Here is a 20,258-nt window from a genome sequence, read left to right as displayed (position 1 = left end):
TTATTTAATATACCAGCCGTGTAATTATATATAATCTAGAGTATTTCGAAATTCAAATTTCATCATAAATTGATGTCGTCTGTTTAATTGATACGATTTACTGGTCTATGCAATTATGTAATTAAAAAATGTTTAATTTGTTACCAAAACAGCACTTATTTGCCACGAGCATAGCGATACATCGCAATCAAGCAGAAAAGAAGCCGCTCATTAGCGTCGACCGAGGGAGACACCACCTCATACAGGCTCAATAATGTCGTCGACGTTTTTAAATAGCTGCCGTCCCTAAAATTTTGTTGTGCATTCATTTGCAAATACTTTGGGTAATTAGTAAGGTCCAGTAGCGGAGGAATACACTTACAATATAGCTTACATGTATATGATTATTCATGTTGTTTGCTGACCGCGGTTTTTTAATGGACTTTCAATTAATTTACGGAGCACAGGTGTGAGTGCACATTTTTTAATGATTTCACATTAGCATTTTGAATATTTTATTTTTTTTTTTTAGAAAAGAATAATTTTGTAATCACGGATGCGTTTTGGCACACAGGGAATTTCCATTCAAAGGAGATCTATACCTATTGAGCCTATTTTGTTATGCAAAAATTAAGCTAATGGAGATCGATTTAATCTTCACATACACTTACATATGTAAATTAAAAATATGGCAAAAACCAAATTGTTATTTCGAGAGTATGGTTCTTTCCTATTTTCATTTAATGAGTCTCTAAAAGTAGTACTTTATATGGACATCTTTTTTTAACAGTTAGAATATTTTATTGGTTTTCGTGACAGTTCTTTCGAACTCTCAGATGTTTAATAGATCCAAAAAGTACTAATTAATCTAAATCTCATAGTTATTAACAAAAATCTGCTGACATATACAGTGTCGCATTTAAAGTGCGAAAGTGCCTAATTTGAAAATCGCCAAGTCATGGTATTGTACACTGTATTAATGATAAGAACACCTAATTCTTCACTCTTTTATATTCTGCCGACCGCCTACGTAATAGCTATTCCACCTACATTCGCGACAATATGTAGACCGAAAAAACTCAGTTCACAACTTTAAACACCAAATAGAAAGCACGTGTTTCAATCAACATTATCATGAAATAAGTATGGAGTAATTAGTCCTATTTTCATTAGTTTAAGAATGTACATAGTGCGATATTTACATACATATATATGATATATTCGAGCAACTGTACCTGTGGGAAAAATCTACTAACTGATGAAGTTGTGTGGGATACTTTTTCTTTTAGGGAATTTCATAATTGCTCGACTTCCAATTGCGTTATAGATGAAGTCGAGTTCGACGTGAAGTCCAGGATTTGAAGCTCCCACTGTTTCTGTTGACATCAAATCATCTTATCTCTTGAGATAGTTTCGCTCTTTCCACCGATTTATGTCGAGTTCGAAGTGAAGTCAAGTCATTAAAGTTCTCACTACAATGAAGGCCTCTCTTTTCCTCTGCTATCTCCAGCTTATACTGTCTTCAATACCACCCGATTTAGTCTTAGATTTAGTTTCACCCTGGTCACCGACTAATATAAAGAGCTACTTTGATGTCGACAAATAGTTGATGAGTGAGGATAATTTTTGCTCGGGTCTTCTGTGAGACTTGCGGTATGATATCTTCATAGTAGATTTGTCTGACAGCCTACGAATTGAATGCCTCTGTTCGATCACTCAAAGTAGAATCCGGCTTTAATCGGTTGGTGGTATGGTTTATGTCTTTAGACTGTTATTAAAACTACATCCTTTGCGTTTTCGGAATAAGATTTATTGTGACGTCGTCGACGAATTCTTTGCTAATAATATTTCATGCTACCAATATTGGACCCGTTGTAGTCAAGTGCGTGTCTAAAAAAAGTTGAAATATCAGTTCTCTATCTTTATACAATGCTAAAGCTTAAGCAGTTCATATATCCCAAAACAAGTTCAAATTTTTCCTCCAAGGCATACGCCTACAAATTTAAGTACTTATATACAACAAACATATGTATTTATATACGTCCAGTTGTGTAATCGATGCGAATCTTAAGGGTGGCCTGGCCAGTGCACTTATAACACTAATCCATCCACGCATTTTTACCGCATGTTGACATTCCTCTACACAGGTGGCGCCCCCCACGTCCCCCTCCAGCCTCTATGTGTGTATAGTACTTGTTGATGAACGTTTTCTAGTTTTTTAACGCTACATATTTGCTAGCTGGAGCAAGAGCCTTACTTTAATTGATGAGCATTTATTCATTTAATTTACTGTCGCTTTGCGTAGGTTTTAGGGGTTACAAATCGTAATTTGTTTTGTATTAAATGACAAGAGCATTTACATACACTCATACTTGCAGAAGTTAATGATTAACGGTACATTGTACACTATGTGAAATTAATATTTTGGCAAACAATTTAATAAAATTTATAAGATCAGGATATAATTTACTAAAATACCAACTAATAATGGGACTGAGTCTTTTTTACTTTAACTTAGTAGAGGGATGGTGTTCATCTTGAGAAAAAAATATTTTTTTCGTTACACAGAAACAACATAATATTAAAGGTCTATGCACCGTTTTCTTTGAAAGCTTGTTGATATCTTGAAGATTATTTCATAATATCACTCTCACAGAACCCCCATCCTTTTTGGCGGAAACTGCATCAGTCGATTTTCCAAAGCTTCTCTTTTCATCAGAAAAATTATTCGCCGTAGACAAGAAGAGATAGTAGTCAGGTCTGGACTATATGGAACATCCCAACCAAACTCCCGGAACTTCGAGCGAATCACTATCGATGTGCTTGGCCTGGCGTTGTCCAGGATGACACACACACATCTCAACCGAACTTCCGGAACTTCGAGCGAATCACTATCGATGTGCTTGACCTGGCGATGTCCAGGATGACACACAGGAATTGTGGTTAAATTTGGCCGGGGTGATTGATTTCTTAAGACGGTCCAAACGAAACTATCTCAGAAGTGTTTTTAGTATAAAATTTAATCTAAAGTCATGGAATTCTTTTTACTTTTTTTACGATTTTGGTGATTCGAATGTATATGTTAAAAGAATTTCATATCTGATTTTAGTCCTCTTACTCTTTTTACGAAAAGTAGAATCTATGAAAATTTTAGATTTAAGAATGATGATCTCTCCTTTGTCTTGTAGTAAAAGTTTAGCGTTTTGGAGCCTGTTCTGCTATTGAATCATTCTTCAAGACCTTAATCTTAACCTTTTTAATTCAAATCGCATTTCATCAATTTAAGTCAGTTCGAAGATTTAACTCCAAAAATATTTATGCATATTTTACATATATAATTAATTATTTCAACTCAAAATCCACATAACTAATTTTTCTCTTATTTATGCGTTTTCCATTACTCTCTTCCAGCAGAACTCCATGGGTCAGGTCCACAACAAAATGAATAGCGCCAAAAGTAAAATGAATAGTGTCTAAAAATGTGTTCGAAACTCTTCTCCAAGCAGTGTATGACCATCTTGTGGCTTTCAATATTAACGACCGCTACTTTGCAACTAGAAACATCCACAACAGCAACAACAACAGCAGGTGCAGATGTCGCTGGCGCTCCTGCTAAGGTAAATATTGGCGAATGAATGAAGACAGCACCAATAGTACACCTGTATATATGTATGAAACATATATAACTGTGTATGTATGTCTGGTAAACATTTAAAAAAGAAAAATAAATAAATTATATAAATATACATATGTTTATTGTTATCATTATTGGCTGACATAAAATAATAAAAAATAAATTGTAACATACGGCAATAAGGCAGATAGTACTCGTTTAATATGTAAATAATTGAGAATTATATTTATGAATGAACGAATGAGTGGTGGGTGTGTGAACTCAGAGGCTTTCGAGTATCTAGTGAAAAGCTATAAAAATAGCAATTATTTATTAGAGAAAATATTTTTTGATATATAGCAAAATAAATGCGCAAGAATGAATTCAAAAAATTGTTGTTAGGGTTGCCAAGTAACTTATTAAAAACATATTTTTAAAATTAATTAATTTAATATTTTAAAATCTTCTTATTACAGCGTTTGACGCGTTCTGGCAGAATAACAGGTAAAATATAATAAATATTTTTTTTATAAATATATCTATATATGGATTTATATAGGGTGTTTTTAGAGGTATAAAGTTGCTTGGAGCGATAACTGTCAAATCTGCTGTTATTTGTTTGACATTTATTTTGACAAATCACCACACAAAGGCTTACACCGAGTCAACATTTAAAAATCTGGGAAAATTTTTTCCGAAACTCATTTTCGAACCAATAATTTAATCCTATGTTTAGTACTTAGTACTTATGTTTAATACTCTTTATATTGCATTATAACCTTTAATGGTACACAAATTACTTTACATTGTATTAAAGACAGTATTTAGAATTCAGTAAACTATAGCCAACTCTATATAATAAAATTCATAAAGTCAAAATGGTATAAATCAACTGGTATAAACCACAAAAGATACTAATTTGAGCCATAGCATTCTTAAAATATTATGAAAGCGCTCTTAAGCGTCTCAAGAACTTATTTAAACACTCTCTCAACTATATTTCGTGACCTCTCTGAATATTATAGTTTCTTCATAATCCACAGGTGTTACCACAAATGTAACCTTACACGAAAGAGGCGATATTGTGCAATTCTTAATTAGCTGGGATGACAATTTGCCAAAAGGTTTGAAAACTGAATTTTCAAAAATTATAAATTAATATTTTTGTCGATTTCTAGATACCTCATATAATGTAATTGTGACGGCAACAAATGCCACAAAATGCAGTGAGCCGCCTTGTAGTGTCTATGGCATTGTTAAGGTTAGTTAAAATCTCAATAATTTCCACAAATTCTAAATAAAATTTTAAAATTATTTAAATATAGGAAACTAAAAGCCTAATTATACCGGAGAATCCAATGACTCATGTGGATCAAAACGAATGTGGCTTCATGTTCGGCTGTGATTATTCAGTATTAGTGGAAACATCGAATACGATGATATCCGAAAGGGCGGCAGTCTCCGTGCCATGTAAGACATGCGTGTGGAAAATTGCTACAAAAACTATGAACATATAAAATATGTATGAAATATAATATTTTGCAGATTGCATAATGGGCGTGTGCTCCTGCCAACATGCCGAAACACTACCAAAGGTCATAACATCCGTGGATATACCCAATAATGAGACGATTATATTCAATTGGTCGATTAGGTATGAAAAGGTTATGAATAAGGATAATCACGGTGTTACAGATACAAATAGTCACTGGAAATTATATTTGAGGTGAGTGTAGAACACAGTTTTATAGAGTACATAGAGTTTGTCATATACAAAAAAGGAGGGTTAGACGTAGAATTGAACATTAAATATAGTCTCTTGATATTATAACTTCGGGAAAATTTAGTAAATAAAAAAATTATATACATTTTTGCTTAAACCAATCTTTTTTTTATTATTAACAGCATCAGCGAACAAACGAATCCATCATTGTCGTGGGGTGGTCGCCTATTACCCATCACAGAGCACTTGTATCCGATAAAAAATGTTACACAGCTTAATACCATAGGCACATTGCAGGGCGCCTTTAAAATACATATACCACAACAAAAGCAATTAATGGCCAATACTGTGCTCAAAATTCGCTCATATATAGTAGATGATTTGCACTGCGGTGGTCCAGAGCATTTCTCAAATATTACAGGTAAGTGTAAATTTCCTACAGGGAACTTTGAGTTTTTGTAATATATACGTTAACTTTACAGTTCCTGATTTCTTCAAAGCAGAAGAAAACGTTGAAGTGGCTGACTTTGATTTGGTAAGCGCATCCTTTTGTTCGTGAGTCATGTTTTTTTTAATATACGAAAATTTATTCATTTGTAGGAAAAAAATATAAAAAAATTCAAAATTATCTCAAACTCCTTCCAAAAAATTTTGAATTGATACTTTCTCAAAACTATAACCGACAGTAAGCTTTTTTAAATCTCTTCAGTTTGATATCCATATCTTTATTTTCAAATTTGTTGATCGACAGATGGCAGACCTACTCAAAAAAAAAAAAAACATATTTTTACTCATCTTTCTTTTAATACCCTTAATGTAAAATAGCATTTATCTTATCATTGTTATTTAGTCACCTTCTTAATGAAATTAAAATTTGAAACAGATGGCAACTCTTCTCAAAATTATTACTAACTAGGAGCTTAAATCTCGTCAATTTGATACCCATAAAGTAATATCTTTGAATCTAAAATTTGCAAAAGTTGCAAAAGAATTATAGATCCGCCATTATTTTAGTTCACCGGCCATTGCTGGTTATTATCTATACTACTATTATAAAGAGGAAAGATTTGTATGTATGTTTGTAATGAATAAGCTCAAAAACTACTGTGCCGATTTCAAAAATTCTTTCACCATTTGAAAGCTACATTCACCTCGAGTAACATAGGCTATATTTATTGTTGGAATCTAAGCTTTCTGGAAATAGTTCCCAGGTGAGGGTATTAAAAAGACTCCGTGATTGAGAATCTTAATCTGAAACTGAAATCGTCAAAATATTAGAAATATACAAGCTCATTTCATAATCCGAGAGAAATACATCAAAGACTACACTCAAAAATGTAAACAAAATTATCACAGGGTGGGGTCAGGGTGGTGTAGATCAGACCTCACTCAAAAATGTAAACAAAAATATCACGTGACCTTGAATCGACATCACGTGATCTGGGCGGAGTCATTGACCTGTAAACAAAAATATCACGTGATCTCGTAATTACATCACGAGGTCAAGGAGGGGTCATTGACCTCACTCAAAAATGAAAACAAAAATATCACGTGACCTTGAATCGACATCACGTGATCTGTGCGGGGTCAATGACCTGCAAACAAAAATATCACGTGATCTTGTAATTACATCACGGGATCAGGGAAGGGTCATTGACCTCACTCAAAAATGTAATCAAAAATATCACGTGACCTTGAATCGACATCACGTGATCTGCGCGGGGTCTATGACCTGTAAACAAAAATATCACGTGATCTTGTAATTACATCACGTGATGAGGGAGGGGTCATTGACCTCACTCAAAAATGTAAACAAAAATATCACGTGACCTTTAATTGACATCACGTGATCTGACCTGTAAACAAAAATATCACGTGATCTTGTAATTACATCACGTGGTCATGGTGGGGTCATTGACATCACTCCAAAATGTAAACAAAAATATCACGTGATCTGGGAGGGGTCATTGCCCTTTAAACAAAAATATCACGTGATCAGGGTGGGGTCATTGATCTCATGGGGTAACCGGATATGATGTTGCCGGAAGCGGAAATGGAGCATGCGGAAACGGATATGGATAACTATATTGCCGGAACCGGAAATGACGCATCCGAAAATGGATATGGATAACGATATTGTCGGAACCGGAAATGGGGTGGCTGAATATTGGCCACTGAAACTGGGAGTGGGGCATCTGGAAACGGAATGGAAACAAGATATGGGATGACCGATGAAACCAGATATGGGAATGATGTGCCGGAACCGGAAATATTTTACCGGAAACGGATGTTCATTATAGAGCGGATGTCGAAATGACGGTAGTGGAAATTGGATAGGAAACGTTCCTTCTTCAGAAAGTGCTTAGTGACGGAAGCAGCGTCAGCTCCAGGGCTTAACATAAGTATTTCCTGTTCATGGGAGACTTCGGTTTGTATCATATCCGTTATGGGACTCCCGTTTCTTGTAATCGTTATCGATATTGGTGTGAAGTTTTATTCCGCATTCTTCATCGGACACCAAAGACTAGAGGTCGTAATCAAGATTTAGCTCATTGTAAATAAAATATAATTCCATACTCGAATTTTCTTCATTTTACTTTTTTAAATGAACCCACGCAAGAAACGGGAAGTACATACATATGTAATTTATAACATTTGAAATGTTTGTTTAAACCCGTGCGAAGCCGGAGCGGTCGGCTAGTTAAGCTCTATTTTAACGGAAACTCCGAAGAAGCTTCTCAAATTATTTTCAAAAATTTCAGATTCTCATTTCTCATATCATATCTCTAACATTCAAGAAGACTACTTTCAAACCACCATAGGCCAACATTTCTCATCACATATTTAATTTACACTCTCCACAGGGCATTGCCTTAATTATTCTCAGTGCGCTTTTCCTCACCATCATCGTTTTGGCACTGACATTTTGTTGCTGGAAACGCAATAAGATTGCCAAATTCCATGATGGCGTTCTACAAAAGGACGAACATTGTATGTCGCCATTTTCCACTATGGTCGAGTAAGTATGCTTTCAACTTTATTTTGAAAAATGAGGTTATCTGATTTTTAAATCTAATAGAATTGTAACTGCTTATAAAGTAGTATATGGTTGCCAACTGCTGATTTTTATGCAAAATTTATTTTCGTAATCATTTCAGAATGGAGGACAATATTAACTATGTCGATAAGTATGTTGAGGTGAGTAAATTTATCCATCCATCCAAGGATAAATCTAAAAAATTCTTCCGATCACTTTTCTCGGCTGCTGTCATATTCTAAAAAGCTTTTTATTAAAAAATAAGATGTGTTCTTGTCCTCAGGAGGCACAAGCTAAAGGCTTGGCGGATGTATTCGAAATACCACATAAAGCCGTACATATTGGTCCCGAAATCGGCGAAGGCGCCTTCGGACGTGTCTACAAAGCTGTCGCTGTCAATATACGACGAATGCGCGGCAGCACAGTTGTTGCTGTAAAGCAATTGAAAAGTGAGTGCTTCAGAGAGATATACAATATAGATATGTAAATGCTTATTCTTCTCTGTTCTATAGAAAATCCAACTTCCGATGAAGTGGGAGAATTTCTGAGTGAAATCGAAATGCTGAAGGGGGTGGGCACACACAACAACATCGTGTGCTTCTTCGGCTGCTGCACCATACGACCGCCATATCTGATGATCATGGAGTTCGTGGGTCGTGGCGATTTGGTAATATTTATGGATTTTATTTATTTCGACCACATAATCATTAAAAAAAAATATTTTTTTTTGTCACTTTGCAGCTAACTTACCTGCGTACCGTGCGTCAGGGTTCGTCTAAATTCAAACCCAACGGCTCGGTCACGTACGCGAATCGCGAGCAAGCCGAACAGCCAAAGCCGAAGGTCAAATATATTGAATTAAAATTATCCACGCAATCGGTGGATAGTGAATGTGAGACTGAACGTCAGCCGAAGACATCCGTTGCGGAGAGTTAGTAGAAATGCTTTGGAAATATAAATAAATTAATAATAATTAAAATTATTATTTTAAAAATGAATTTTATTTTATAGCGACCTATACAATCGTCGAAGACGAGGACTGCAATGAACCGTTCGAGTATATTTTGGATCACAAAGAATTGCATAATTTTGCGCTACAAATTGCAAATGGCATGCGTTTTCTTGAAGAGCAGGAGATTACTCACAGGTGAGGCGTTGCTCAATCTAAATTTTTTACTGATAGTTTGATTTTTGTTTTTTAACTTCAATAATTTTTAATTTTCCTAAAATTTCAGAGATTTGGCTGCGCGTAATGTACTCATAGACGATCGTAAGACGTTGAAAATATCTGATTTCGGTCTCTCCCGCCATGGTATTTATACAAATACAAAAACTCGAAAGGTTCGTATTTTGAAATGCAAAAAAAAAATGGTTTTTGGGGGTTTTTCGGAATTTTTTGCAAAAAAATAGGAAAATGTTTCAAAAAATATTTATCTTTGAGAACCAGAAAATCTTTAAAAAAATATGATATTTACCCTTCATACTTTTTTCAAATAATTTTTTTTTTTTTAATTTATTTCTCCTTAAAGCTACCACTACGTTGGCTCTCTATTGAAGCGATACGTGACAATATCTATTCGAACAAAAGCGATGTCTGGGCATACGGTGTCGTATTGTGGGAGATCGGCACACTGGGCGCCTCACCTTATCCAACCATCAGCAATCATGAACTCATACCATTTTTGCTGTCCGGCAAAAGACTGGAGAAACCTGAAATTTGCACAGATCAGGTTTACGCTATAATGATGCAATGTTGGGATGAGAGTGCCGACAGTCGTCCCACTTTCGAAGAACTCTACAAGGCGTTAAGCCCCAGTGCGGCATATGTTGATATTAACAGTCTGAGTGATGATTATGTCTTTCCACCGATTTAGTTAGTAGATTTATGAATAAGCAAATGTTAGCAAGCAGGCAACACAAATAGTTGTAAAATAGTTTAAGTTAATATAAAATGTAATTGTATACTTATTTATAATAATATATGTATGTGTTAGCGCGTCTGCTTATGTTTGTATATGCTTATAGATATTAACGGTACGATTAAAATGTCTATTTGTAAGTTCAAGTGCTTTTATAAAGTGTTTATTATATGATTGTAATAAATAATAGATAAGTTGGTTTTACAATTTGAAGCTGTGTAGATTAAAGAGAAACAAACATACGCTTCGGCGAGAGACACTCAAGGAGTGATTGAGGGCAGAATATATACCTATATAGACATGCTTGTCTTTTTAAGATATTTAAAATAAAATAAATTCCATAGATACAAATTAGAATACATTTCAAAAGGCATAATATATATTTATATATATTTAAGTATAAATATAAATTGATATTAAATCCTTTTCTTAACGCTACTACAGTACAGTATTCAGCCAGAACAGCAACAGAAATCAAAACAGAATAATTCAGTAATAAATTAAATAAGTTCATACATCAAAACTATACATTTTATATACATTATCCATATTATAAAGTTCAGTAATTACTCATCCGATTCATTGCTGGGATCGTAGTTAATTTCGCTTTCCATTTCATTTTCATAAACTATTTGATCTTTTGTCTGGTAGTAGACTTCAGTGTTGGCATTTCTTTCAGCCAAAGCAATTTCTTCGTTACCCACTAGCTGTGAGATTTGCAATTTTATTTTCGCAATCGACAAGGGAGGGAATGTGCGCATTGTACTGGATATAGATTCGAAAAAGATTTGTAAACTGTAATGCTTAGCTAACATATATGGCGCTTTTGAAGGCTTTGACTCTAGTGGTTCCACTAATGTAGGACGTTTGCTGCTAACCAATTCTGGCGGTGTTCCCTTTTTTATTTCTGCAACGGCAGTGGTTCGTTTTCTCGAGGGTCGTGGTGCTTCTGCGGGTGGTGCAATGGAAGTGCGTTCGGTTTTCGTAAGCGATTCGGTGCTTTGAATTTTGGCTCTTTCTGTGTGTTTTACTGATCTAGTGGCCTTAAATGTAGTAGTTGTGGATTTCACGTTACTAAAATGAAAAAAATATAATAAATTTCATTTAAATTTAATTTAGATTAAAAGTGTTACTTACCATTTCTTTCGCAATGAAGTGTTCATTAAGAACATAAGCGATTCCTCTCGTTTCGTTAGTGGTACGACCCTGCCGTTTACTTTCTTATCTCTGGTTCGCATGAAGTAATCTCGCATGGTGGTCCATTTACCCTTGACGGCCTCCGCTATTATTAATATAGAAAATGGAAATTAAATATTTTTCACAAAAACAAACATAAATTCATTTATGAGTGAAATTTTATTTTGCAAAACAAACATATGAAAACTGCAGCTCTTCACGTTCTTCCAAACGTCAGCGAAGATAGTCAACAGCAAGAAAATTTGTTTATACACATAAATAAAATAATAATAAACAATAACTCACCTTTAATATCGAGCTGTTCTGCTATTTCCAGCCACAAACATTGCTTCTTTTCAACATCACGGAATTCTTTATGGCGCTTATTATAAAGAATTTCGTGATTTCTTACGAAATCTATTATTTTTTCCTCATCTTCAGCTGTGAACTTAATTTTTGTCATGATTTTCAAACAAATTTACAGCACAATCGAAACAGATTAATAAATAAATTGTATCTATTTTTGTTTTTGTTTTCGAACTGAAATTGCCTGTAGTTCAGCACGTTTACTATTCTGTAAATGAATTTCTTATTATTTCTGTTGGTGGGTCTTCTGTTTCTGTTTCGATTACCAACCAGAGAACAGATAACGTATAAGCAGAGAAAGTGTAAATTACGCTTTACGTTACGTTATTTTCTTAATGTATTATCTTCTTCTCAGCAGTTATTTAATTTATTTTGTATTTTTATAATATAAATTTCATTTGTGAAATTATAGTTATATGTTTTCTTTAAAGTAAAACGAACAGGAAAGATATTGTTTAATAGTTATTAAAAAAACGTAACATATTAATTCTATTACGTTATTTCTTATCGATATGCCAAAGTTCAAGAAAATCATTGCAACACTGCACCATGTTTACGAATAAAGGTAAATAGCAAAACAAAAAATTTCACATGTTTTTTTCTGATTTCCCGGTAATTTATTTCAGATTTATTTGCTTTGAATTCAAGTTTAAATTTGATAAGAAAACCTAGTTTATGAATACCAAATGCAATTGGAAAAGCATGATACATTCCCAACAAAACAAATTATTGTGAAGTTAGTCGAAGAAGCACTGCATCAATACGCACGAAACACAAGCGCCCTGGAGATAGGGTCAAGTAAGTTTCAGTCCAACTTTAATAGCATAAACCAAAATCTCATTTGTATTTTGCTTATCTCTCAGGTGTAGACGTACACACAAACCATTTGTTGCTCCAACTCAAGGCACTTTTGGGTGATATACTTGTGGAGGCATTGTGCATTTTGGATGAGCAAAGCCTGCATTTGTACACCTTCGAAAGTTGTGCAATAGCCGAGCTACAGATCAAACACCAACAGTACAAAAGCTCGATTTGGTTGTTTCCTGGTGTGAATTATTGCAATTGTAAGCAGTTCAACGAGCGTGTATTGGGTTTAACGAGTGAGTTGGAGCCCACAAATTCAACACCACAAAGTGTAAACGCGCCAAGAAGTTTTACTTGTGCACATGTAATAGCCTTGCGGTTGGCGCAGCTCTTACGTCCAACGCCAAGTACTTACAAAGTGGAAGCTGTGACGGAACAACAATTTAACAATTTGAAAGATCGTATGGGTAGCAGTTATTTAGAAATATTTAAGGAAATCTTGGATTGACAACTAACGAATGCAACATTCAAAAACACTCTATAAGAAGGGACTCTTAAAGAATCTGAAAATGTTAACTCAAAGACAATATTCGAATTTCAAATTTGTAGCGCGTTTGGATCAGATCAAGACATTTTACACTGGCATAAAAGCTTTAAATTTTGAAAATGTGAGTAAAAGTGATTACAAACTAAATTTCAATGTGTAGTAATTAAATAAATTATCAACAGAATGGGAAATTTCAAATAAGTGAAGAAGGCCTACGTGTCACCGTGGAGGAGGGTAATTGTGTGCAAGCTAATCTGTATATGACTGCATCATGTTTCGCCGAGTTTCACGTAGTCGACACGGTGACTTTTGGTCTAAATATGAACATCATCTCCGAGTGTTTGGGGCTTTTCACCGGCATACCATGTAGCTTGAAAATGTTCTACAAAGGCAACGGTGCACCATTGGTGCTGGTGCTGCGTCCAAACGATGAAACTGATATATCAGCAGAATGTTCCATTAAAACTACCAATGTCGATGAAGTAATCGATTATAATCTCGATGAAGATAGCGCTAGTTTAAATGTTGTATTTGTGCGTGGACCGTCACTTGCGAATCTTATACAAGAATTAAATAAAGCTGCCGATGAGTTGCGTATAACTTTATCACCACGTACGCCACATTTTAAAATCGAAACATTGGGTGTTGTGAAAACTGAGACGTTTGTTGAAGTGGCCAAAACAAGTGATATGATCATGTTATTCAATTGTCGCGAGACCACGTCGGCGTGTTATCGCAACACAGAAATGCGTTTAACACACAAAGCGCTCGCCGCTGCCACCAAAGTTGCGATCAAAACGGATTCAAGTGGTTTGCTCGAAATGCACTTTATGATGCAATCCGAAGAATCGTCAGAGGTGTATGTACAATTTTATATAATGCCGTTGGCGGATATATAAACATTACTTTTTTCTTTATAATTATTATGTTAAAAATTTCTGTGAAATTCTAAAAGCATAATAAACAGTTATTCTAAGTAAAGAGTTTAAATTTTAAAGTCGCCGGCAGTATTAATACACTCCACAAAATGTTCTAGTTTCTCGCTTAAATTATTTAAATGCTTCTTCTACAAAATTTAAGGGTTAATAATCTTGCAAAATAGAGGACCGTTCTTTTATTTTATTGTTGTTGTTTGCTACCTGAATTTATGTGTAACTTACACTAATCACCGTTGAGTGCCCGCCATTATTACCTGCAAGCTACTTTATATAAACAGAAATTCTCGCAAAAAAAATTATTCGCACTCCAAGTCTTGAAAAAACCAAATAAAGTGAAAATGTTAGAAAAAATATTATTTTATCGCGTAATTTTACTACTGACGTGCTGTTTAGCATTTATATTTGCACAGCAAGAGAACACACCTGACGCAATGGCACAACTTGCGGATTTATTGGGTTTGAGCCCGGCTAGTGCGCGTCTCAAAAGACAACCATCGTTGAGGTGAGTAATTGCATTTTGGAACTCATTTTTGAATTGTTGAATAATTGAATTATAAACAATTTATTCTATACAGCAATTCAGCAGCGAAATTTCTGCTTGAAGTGTACAAAGAAATAAGTGATGAGGATGAAGTGCATTTACCAGCAGAAGTGGTGCAGAATCTACATAAAACACGACATAGACGTGCGCTCAACGAGGACAATTTCATAACGCCTTTCGATCGCAGAGAGATTGAGTTGAGCAACAACATAATCACATTCGCCAGCAGACGTAAGTTTGATATTTTGAATTTTGAGGTTATTTCAACTTTTCGTTAATTCATGACCTTTCGATAACAGCCACATCGTTAAATTCGAATTCTGCACCTTTGGGCGACATGCTAGTCAATTTCAATTTGAATGACATACCCAGTGACTTGGAATTAACACATGCCGCCATGCGTTTGTATCAAGATCCACAACTGGGACAATACAGCACGAATACTGAGCATAAATACACAATCTCCGTTTACCAGCCAGTGGGCCAGTACATGCTTAATGTTGCATCGTTAAATGCCACCACCGCATTCAACGGTTGGCTGGAGTTGAACGTAACAAATTTAATCAATCAATGGTTGCGCTTTCGTACACTGAGACACATACTTTACGGCAATCACTTGCTTGTTGGCGTCACACTGCATATACCATTGACAAGCGAAGGTGTCGCTGTAAAATTACAACAAATTGCTGCTACTGATGTGGGCTTAGTGCCGGCGCAAATGCAACCGGAACTGCTTGATGTGCAACCCTTCATTATAGGCTATTTTCATGGTCCCGACTTGATGACCAAGATGCGACAGCGTTCAACTCAACAACAACAGCGACGCGCACGACATGCCGATTCCTTTAGAAAGCCACCACCACCGCCACAGCCGCATATGCCATCACACACAATGAATGAGGAAGACGCCATTGAGCACCCCAAAGCATGTGAGCGACGCAACTTCACTTTGGACTTCAAATATTTGGGCATGGAGAAATCGGTAATTGCGCCGAAAACATTTGAGGCCTTCTACTGCTTTGGCGAATGCAATTTCCCCTTGGGTACGCCTATGAATAATGCCACTAATCATGCGATTGTGCAGACGCTGATACATCTGAAGCGGCCAAACCTACCGAAACCGTGTTGCGTGCCAGTCAAGTTGGCCTCCATATCCATATTGTACTCGGTCAATGAAGATAGCGTGAATCTGATGCGTTTCTCACAAATTGTCGCCAAGGAATGTGGTTGCCGTTAAATGATGGCATGTAGAGGGAGACGAAATTCAAAACAATTAATTAAAATAATGTAGCATAATAATTATAACTGCAACATGTAAATACATACATACATATATTTAATTATTGTAAATTTGTTACAATGAACATAATGAGATTTTGCTGGCTTACATACAATAAGTATATACTAAGTGTTAAAATGTAAGTATGTGCGCGCGTGCATGTATAAAAAAACGTGTTAACAACAATTTAATTTAACTGTTTTCATTTTTTGGGTAACTGGGTTGGCTGCAACGTAGTAAGCTTCAGTAAAACTTGTTAGACTAAATGGTCTCAAATATTACATATTTTCACCATATTGTCGTCAGTATGCGGAGCATTTGCATGCAAACACTCCAATATATTAAATAGTAATTATAATTTTCTGCTTTTTGATTTAAGGTACGTCAGAATTGCACATATAAATTGAACTAAGCTCAAAATAGTTAATAGAAAATAAACAGAATGTCAGACATAACCTAAAAATGACTACCACTGCAGCAATCGTACGAATTATAACAAAACTTCAACATTGCGGTTAGCATCTCAGCACACATTTGATCCAATCGGACATTTCAATTTCGATAACATTATCTTGATTGTGATCTTTGCGTTGGAAGTAGTCGAAAGCGGCCGTTAAATGCAGCACAGCCGATGCAAAGTCACTCAGTCGCAATGTGCCATCCTTCCTTATGTAACGCTGCATCAGACAATTCATGATCTCCGTGCTCAATTGGAAACCGACATCGTAGAGTGCGTCGCGCAAGCGTTCGGCGCGCAATATACCCGCCTTTTCTTTTGTGTAAATCTTGAAAACTCCCTGCCATGACTTCAAATTGACCATGAATGTTTTGAATTGTAGGAAATTGATGCGCCCCGTGCCGGTTTTGTCTTGTAATGCAATCACCTGACGACATATATCGATATTGGCACAACCCTTGATGTAATCGTTGGGCAAACAAGCTTCCAACAGCTCGTGCAATTCAAAACAGTTGATTGTTTTGTTCTCATCGGCCAACTGCATGAACACTGGCTCATATTGACAGACATTTTTGATTTTTGTTGTCTCCACCTCGTTCTTCAAGGCTGGGAATGGATCGAGGAGCATCATTGTTTGTGTTTCTAGTAATGAGAGACGCAGTGCTGCGGTGCCCAAGAAACGTACAGTGAAGCTAGTCTCCTCGCCAGGCTCATATGTGGTGGGCATGAGCACATACTGACCCACTTCCAGTTGGCAACGATAGCTGACGTGTCGCGTATTGCCGTAGTCGGAGTTGAGGAAGCTCACTTGTGTTTTGAAGAAATCCTTTGGCAAGCATTCGCTGAATTTGCCCTTACCGCCGTTTGTTACGCCACTCAATTTGTACATTGTAAAGCCTATGACTTTGGGCTCCACAGCGGTGTGTTGGTTTAAGGCAACAACAACTTCCTGCTTCTCCTGTATGTTCAGCAAAAGTTGCGGATTTATGTGAAATGATTCGTGATTGCGACAACCACCGGCGGTGACACCACGCTTCCATTGGCCTTGGAACATTTTCATTTGCCAGCGCTTTGGTCGTTCCTGTAGTGTTATCTCGTCTTTGGCTGTGTCCGCGTCCAGATAAATACATTCAAGTGTGGTGAATGTTTGTGTGAATTCGAGAAACGACATCCAGAATTCACCAACGTCCAGTTGTCCAAAGAGGCGATCACGCTCCTGCACCGAAACGCGTTCCCACGTTGCCGACAGCGCTGACCAATCGCCTTCGAATACAGCATTGTTGTTCAAGCCATTACAAGCGAGTGGATCTTTCAAACGCACCAACTGCACCGCATCGCCTAACAGTGTTTCTACCTTATCCAGCGAAGAAAGTCTGCACAAAATATGAAATTTACGAAATAAATATGCAATTAATCTAGTTCAGTACTAATATGTAGCGCTAGGTGTTTTAAGCTGACAAAGGCAATACTAGTCCACCTACGCGTGCGCTCGCTCACCTGTAGTTGACATTGAATGCCACACCATTCGGCAAGCGCTCAGCAGTAGTTTTTTGTTGTCCACTAGCTGTACCGCCTGTTGCCACGATACACGTCACTATGCAGGTTGTTTCCAGATGTGATTTCAATTGTTGTGGCCGCAACAGATCTGTCGCATTAGTGCCTGTCTTAAGTGGTATGCACTCTACCACGCCACCAAGCAGATCGCTTAGTCCATCTGAACGTGTACCATATTTGAGTGCCTCATAAGAACCGTGCAATTTGGCAATCGCCTTCTCCAGTAGCGATGCCCAGTAGCAGTGTGATGATTGTGGCTGTAGGAAAGCTAAGCGCCCATTTATGGTGGGCAGGCGATCGTCAACGAGCACCTCCACCCATTCACCACACCACCATAAACGAAACCGAAAAACACCGTGCGCTTTATCTAGACTCTGATCTGCGGGCACAACGCGGTAGAAGAGATTGCGCAGCGAATGCAATACGCCTAAGCATGATACCAGCCAACGATCACCCATTTTGCCAGGAATGACGTCAAAATTTTCACCTTCATTCACAAAACACGCCTGCTGTGCCTCCGCGATCTCCGCTATGCGTCGCCATTGAAATGTAAAGGGCGGTGTTTGATAGTAGAAAACCGATGATTGTACGGCGGCAAAGTCTGGATCCTCCCAAAGGACATTACGTGCCACACAATCAGCTTTGATGCGCTCATATCGAGAGGTCATTGCGTAGCGTTACGGTTTCACAAAAATCACCTGTTGTCTTCATGCAATAAACAATATGATTGTTATGTGGTCACTAGAGCTGTCGACGTACCACCAACACTTGCAGTTGTATGTTGTTATAGGCTCCGAAATAATCCAATTGGAGCTTAAGCAACAACAATAACATTTAATATACACTCCCAATTGGCAAGTACTAAGCAGGTTGTTTGCTTGTCACACACAGAGCTATACGCACACACTACTATAATTGTTTATTAATGGTTTATGATCTTGCTGTCACGAAATTGGTAAGAATCAGAGAACGTGTAATATAGAGAAGGTTCATGGTGTGCCGATTGTCAAAGTGGTCCTCTTTTCGCAGGGGTACTCGCCAAGATGAGCGTGTTTCACCGCAGAAAATTATTAGCGTGTTTCACCACAGGTTTAACTCAGCGCACTCGAAAATAGCAGAATTGAGCGGTTTCAGTGTTAAATGAGAAAAATTATGTTAATTTCAATGTTTCGCTTACAGTTTCGCCTATATACAATGCGCAAACGACTCTGTATATGATTTCGTTTATATTTGATATCAAAATATATACGTACATATGCAAAAAAGCATGAATTATTATTTAAAATGCTTTGAAGTATCTAATAAATTAATTATTTTATTCATATGCTAAAATACAATGTAATTATATACTATATATGTACAAATGTATATTTATTTTCTTTGGATATTAAAATTTTCTATAATATACCAAAAGAATAAACTTTCGCGCATAATTTGAAATTGTAAACAAAATCAAAAGAACCATACGCATAATGTTTGTAAATTTGTTTACATGCATATGTGCGTAAATATGTACATATGTGCCTCATGGTTTGTTGTAAAATCTTCGTTGCCACGGACAACGAATGGCCGCAAATTGTGATTTTTTGTTTTCAAGTCAATGCAGTGTCGCACGTTCGAAGGGAAGAGGATCAGGTCCCCAAGTCATATTATCGTTTATACTTTTATGCCTTGATCCTTACAGAAATCAATCGTAGTACATTGAATTATGGCATAATACATTGGTAGAATATTTAAATAAATTTAATTATTTGTATTTGCTAATTGTAGGTCAGTACTATACAATACATAATTAACGCATTTATAATTAGGGAGGGATCACTTGAAACGCCTCTGTAAAGCTCGATGTGTCGAAGGTTTGATGGCCGCCTGCGCGACGTCAAAACGACGCAACATTGCGTTGTTGGTAGAAAATCGGCTTGTCGTAAATATGTATGAATATGTATGAGCATGCAAACATATCGACATAAATTTTTGCGAGCCTCAAATCAGAATTTTTGCTGAAAAATATTTTAAAAGGCTATGTTGCCATTTTTGTACCTAGGTTTTTGCGATGTTGTAAATTTTCCTTCTGGAGGGAACATTAGAAAAATCTTCAGTTTATGATTTTTGTCATCGTCGCGAAAAGCCGTTTGTAGACATGGCATGCGCAGGGAGGTGTGTATGGCGTTGCTTTTATGAATGAAGCAACTTTGCCAAGTGAATGTGCGCTTGCGTTCATGAATGAAAATGGTTTTGTTGTATGTACTACAAAATTTGGCTTCGTTGATTGGCTGCCATATTGACTTGTGATGCTGCTTATGCGTTTGAGGCGCTTGTTGTTTT

At 36.4% G+C, this 20,258-nt stretch overlaps 5 protein-coding genes across 8 annotated transcripts in view; 3 read left to right on the top strand and 2 right to left on the bottom strand.

Moving 5' to 3' along the window:
- The window catches only part of LOC105208839 (receptor-type tyrosine-protein kinase FLT3), a 30,066-nt gene extending 19,000 nt beyond the window's left edge, over positions 1-11,066 (top strand). For 2 of the 4 annotated variants that reach the window (XM_011178895.3, XM_054230818.1), the window contains 16 exons: positions 3,391-3,596; positions 4,069-4,096; positions 4,636-4,716; positions 4,771-4,853; positions 4,918-5,062; positions 5,138-5,318; positions 5,498-5,736; positions 5,798-5,850; positions 8,180-8,334; positions 8,474-8,513; positions 8,636-8,801; positions 8,865-9,019; positions 9,094-9,283; positions 9,364-9,499; positions 9,588-9,693; positions 9,882-11,066. In XM_011178895.3, coding sequence (XP_011177197.1) covers positions 3,459-3,596; positions 4,069-4,096; positions 4,636-4,716; positions 4,771-4,853; positions 4,918-5,062; positions 5,138-5,318; positions 5,498-5,736; positions 5,798-5,850; positions 8,180-8,334; positions 8,474-8,513; positions 8,636-8,801; positions 8,865-9,019; positions 9,094-9,283; positions 9,364-9,499; positions 9,588-9,693; positions 9,882-10,226 — 2,241 coding nt within the window. In that variant the 5' untranslated portion in view covers positions 3,391-3,458 and the 3' untranslated portion in view covers positions 10,227-11,066. The remainder of the gene's footprint in view (positions 1-3,390; positions 3,597-4,068; positions 4,097-4,635; positions 4,717-4,770; positions 4,854-4,917; positions 5,063-5,137; positions 5,319-5,497; positions 5,737-5,797; positions 5,851-8,179; positions 8,335-8,473; positions 8,514-8,635; positions 8,802-8,864; positions 9,020-9,093; positions 9,284-9,363; positions 9,500-9,587; positions 9,694-9,881) is intronic. The other 2 variants (XM_011178896.3, XM_054230819.1) reach the window with 1 other exon arrangement.
- LOC105208837 (uncharacterized) lies at positions 10,838-12,087 on the bottom strand. The gene is made up of 3 exons (XM_011178892.3): positions 11,754-12,087; positions 11,409-11,553; positions 10,838-11,345 (listed from the first exon to the last, which is right to left on the bottom strand). Exons 1-3 carry the CDS (start codon positions 11,908-11,910, stop codon positions 10,838-10,840), a joined length of 810 nt encoding a protein of 269 aa, XP_011177194.1. The 5' UTR covers positions 11,911-12,087.
- A 303-nt stretch (positions 12,088-12,390) lies between these two features.
- On the top strand, positions 12,391-14,145 carry LOC105208836 (cell cycle checkpoint protein RAD1). Its single transcript, XM_011178891.3, has 3 exons — positions 12,391-12,611; positions 12,677-13,285; positions 13,347-14,145. Exons 2-3 carry the CDS (start codon positions 13,136-13,138, stop codon positions 14,061-14,063), a joined length of 867 nt encoding a protein of 288 aa, XP_011177193.1. The 5' UTR covers positions 12,391-12,611; positions 12,677-13,135; the 3' UTR covers positions 14,064-14,145.
- Positions 14,146-14,288: 143 nt separating this feature from the next.
- On the top strand, positions 14,289-16,113 carry LOC105208835 (protein screw). Its single transcript, XM_011178890.3, has 3 exons — positions 14,289-14,604; positions 14,678-14,874; positions 14,943-16,113. The coding sequence occupies exons 1-3, from the start codon at positions 14,441-14,443 to the stop codon at positions 15,878-15,880; spliced, it is 1,299 nt and encodes a 432-aa protein (XP_011177192.1). The 5' UTR covers positions 14,289-14,440; the 3' UTR covers positions 15,881-16,113.
- A 105-nt stretch (positions 16,114-16,218) lies between these two features.
- Positions 16,219-18,890, bottom strand: LOC105208834 (calpain-C). The gene is made up of 2 exons (XM_011178889.3): positions 17,877-18,890; positions 16,219-17,752 (listed from the first exon to the last, which is right to left on the bottom strand). Exons 1-2 carry the CDS (start codon positions 18,599-18,601, stop codon positions 16,438-16,440), a joined length of 2,040 nt encoding a protein of 679 aa, XP_011177191.2. The 5' UTR covers positions 18,602-18,890; the 3' UTR covers positions 16,219-16,437.
- Between the last annotated feature and the right edge of the window lie 1,368 nt (positions 18,891-20,258).

Source organism: Zeugodacus cucurbitae, chromosome 5 (assembly GCF_028554725.1).
Source record: "Zeugodacus cucurbitae isolate PBARC_wt_2022May chromosome 5, idZeuCucr1.2, whole genome shotgun sequence".
Classification (NCBI taxonomy): domain Eukaryota; kingdom Metazoa; phylum Arthropoda; class Insecta; order Diptera; family Tephritidae; genus Zeugodacus; species Zeugodacus cucurbitae.
Note: the sequence above shows the minus strand (reverse complement) of the source record. Positions and strands in the feature narration are given on the sequence as shown.

What these genes read in the sequence shown, in the direction of transcription:
- LOC105208837 (XM_011178892.3), bottom strand. Translation starts at nt 11,910, where the DNA reads ATGACAAAAATTAAGTTCACAGCTGAAGATGAGGAAAAAATAATAGAT. An exon ending in AGAACAGCTCGATATTAAAG is followed by an intron (nt 11,554 to 11,753) that starts GTGAGTTATTGT and finishes TATTAATAATAG; the next exon opens with CGGAGGCCGTCAAGGGTAAA. An exon ending in ACTTCATTGCGAAAGAAATG is followed by an intron (nt 11,346 to 11,408) that starts GTAAGTAACACT and finishes TTTTCATTTTAG; the next exon opens with TAACGTGAAATCCACAACTA.
- LOC105208836 (XM_011178891.3), top strand. Translation starts at nt 13,136, where the DNA reads ATGCAACATTCAAAAACACTCTATAAGAAGGGACTCTTAAAGAATCTG. An exon ending in AAGCTTTAAATTTTGAAAAT is followed by an intron (nt 13,286 to 13,346) that starts GTGAGTAAAAGT and finishes AATTATCAACAG; the next exon opens with AATGGGAAATTTCAAATAAG.
- LOC105208835 (XM_011178890.3), top strand. Translation starts at nt 14,441, where the DNA reads ATGTTAGAAAAAATATTATTTTATCGCGTAATTTTACTACTGACGTGC. An exon ending in AAAAGACAACCATCGTTGAG is followed by an intron (nt 14,605 to 14,677) that starts GTGAGTAATTGC and finishes TATTCTATACAG; the next exon opens with CAATTCAGCAGCGAAATTTC. An exon ending in AATCACATTCGCCAGCAGAC is followed by an intron (nt 14,875 to 14,942) that starts GTAAGTTTGATA and finishes TTTCGATAACAG; the next exon opens with CCACATCGTTAAATTCGAAT.
- LOC105208834 (XM_011178889.3), bottom strand. Translation starts at nt 18,601, where the DNA reads ATGACCTCTCGATATGAGCGCATCAAAGCTGATTGTGTGGCACGTAAT. An exon ending in GCATTCAATGTCAACTACAG is followed by an intron (nt 17,753 to 17,876) that starts GTGAGCGAGCGC and finishes TATTTTGTGCAG; the next exon opens with ACTTTCTTCGCTGGATAAGG.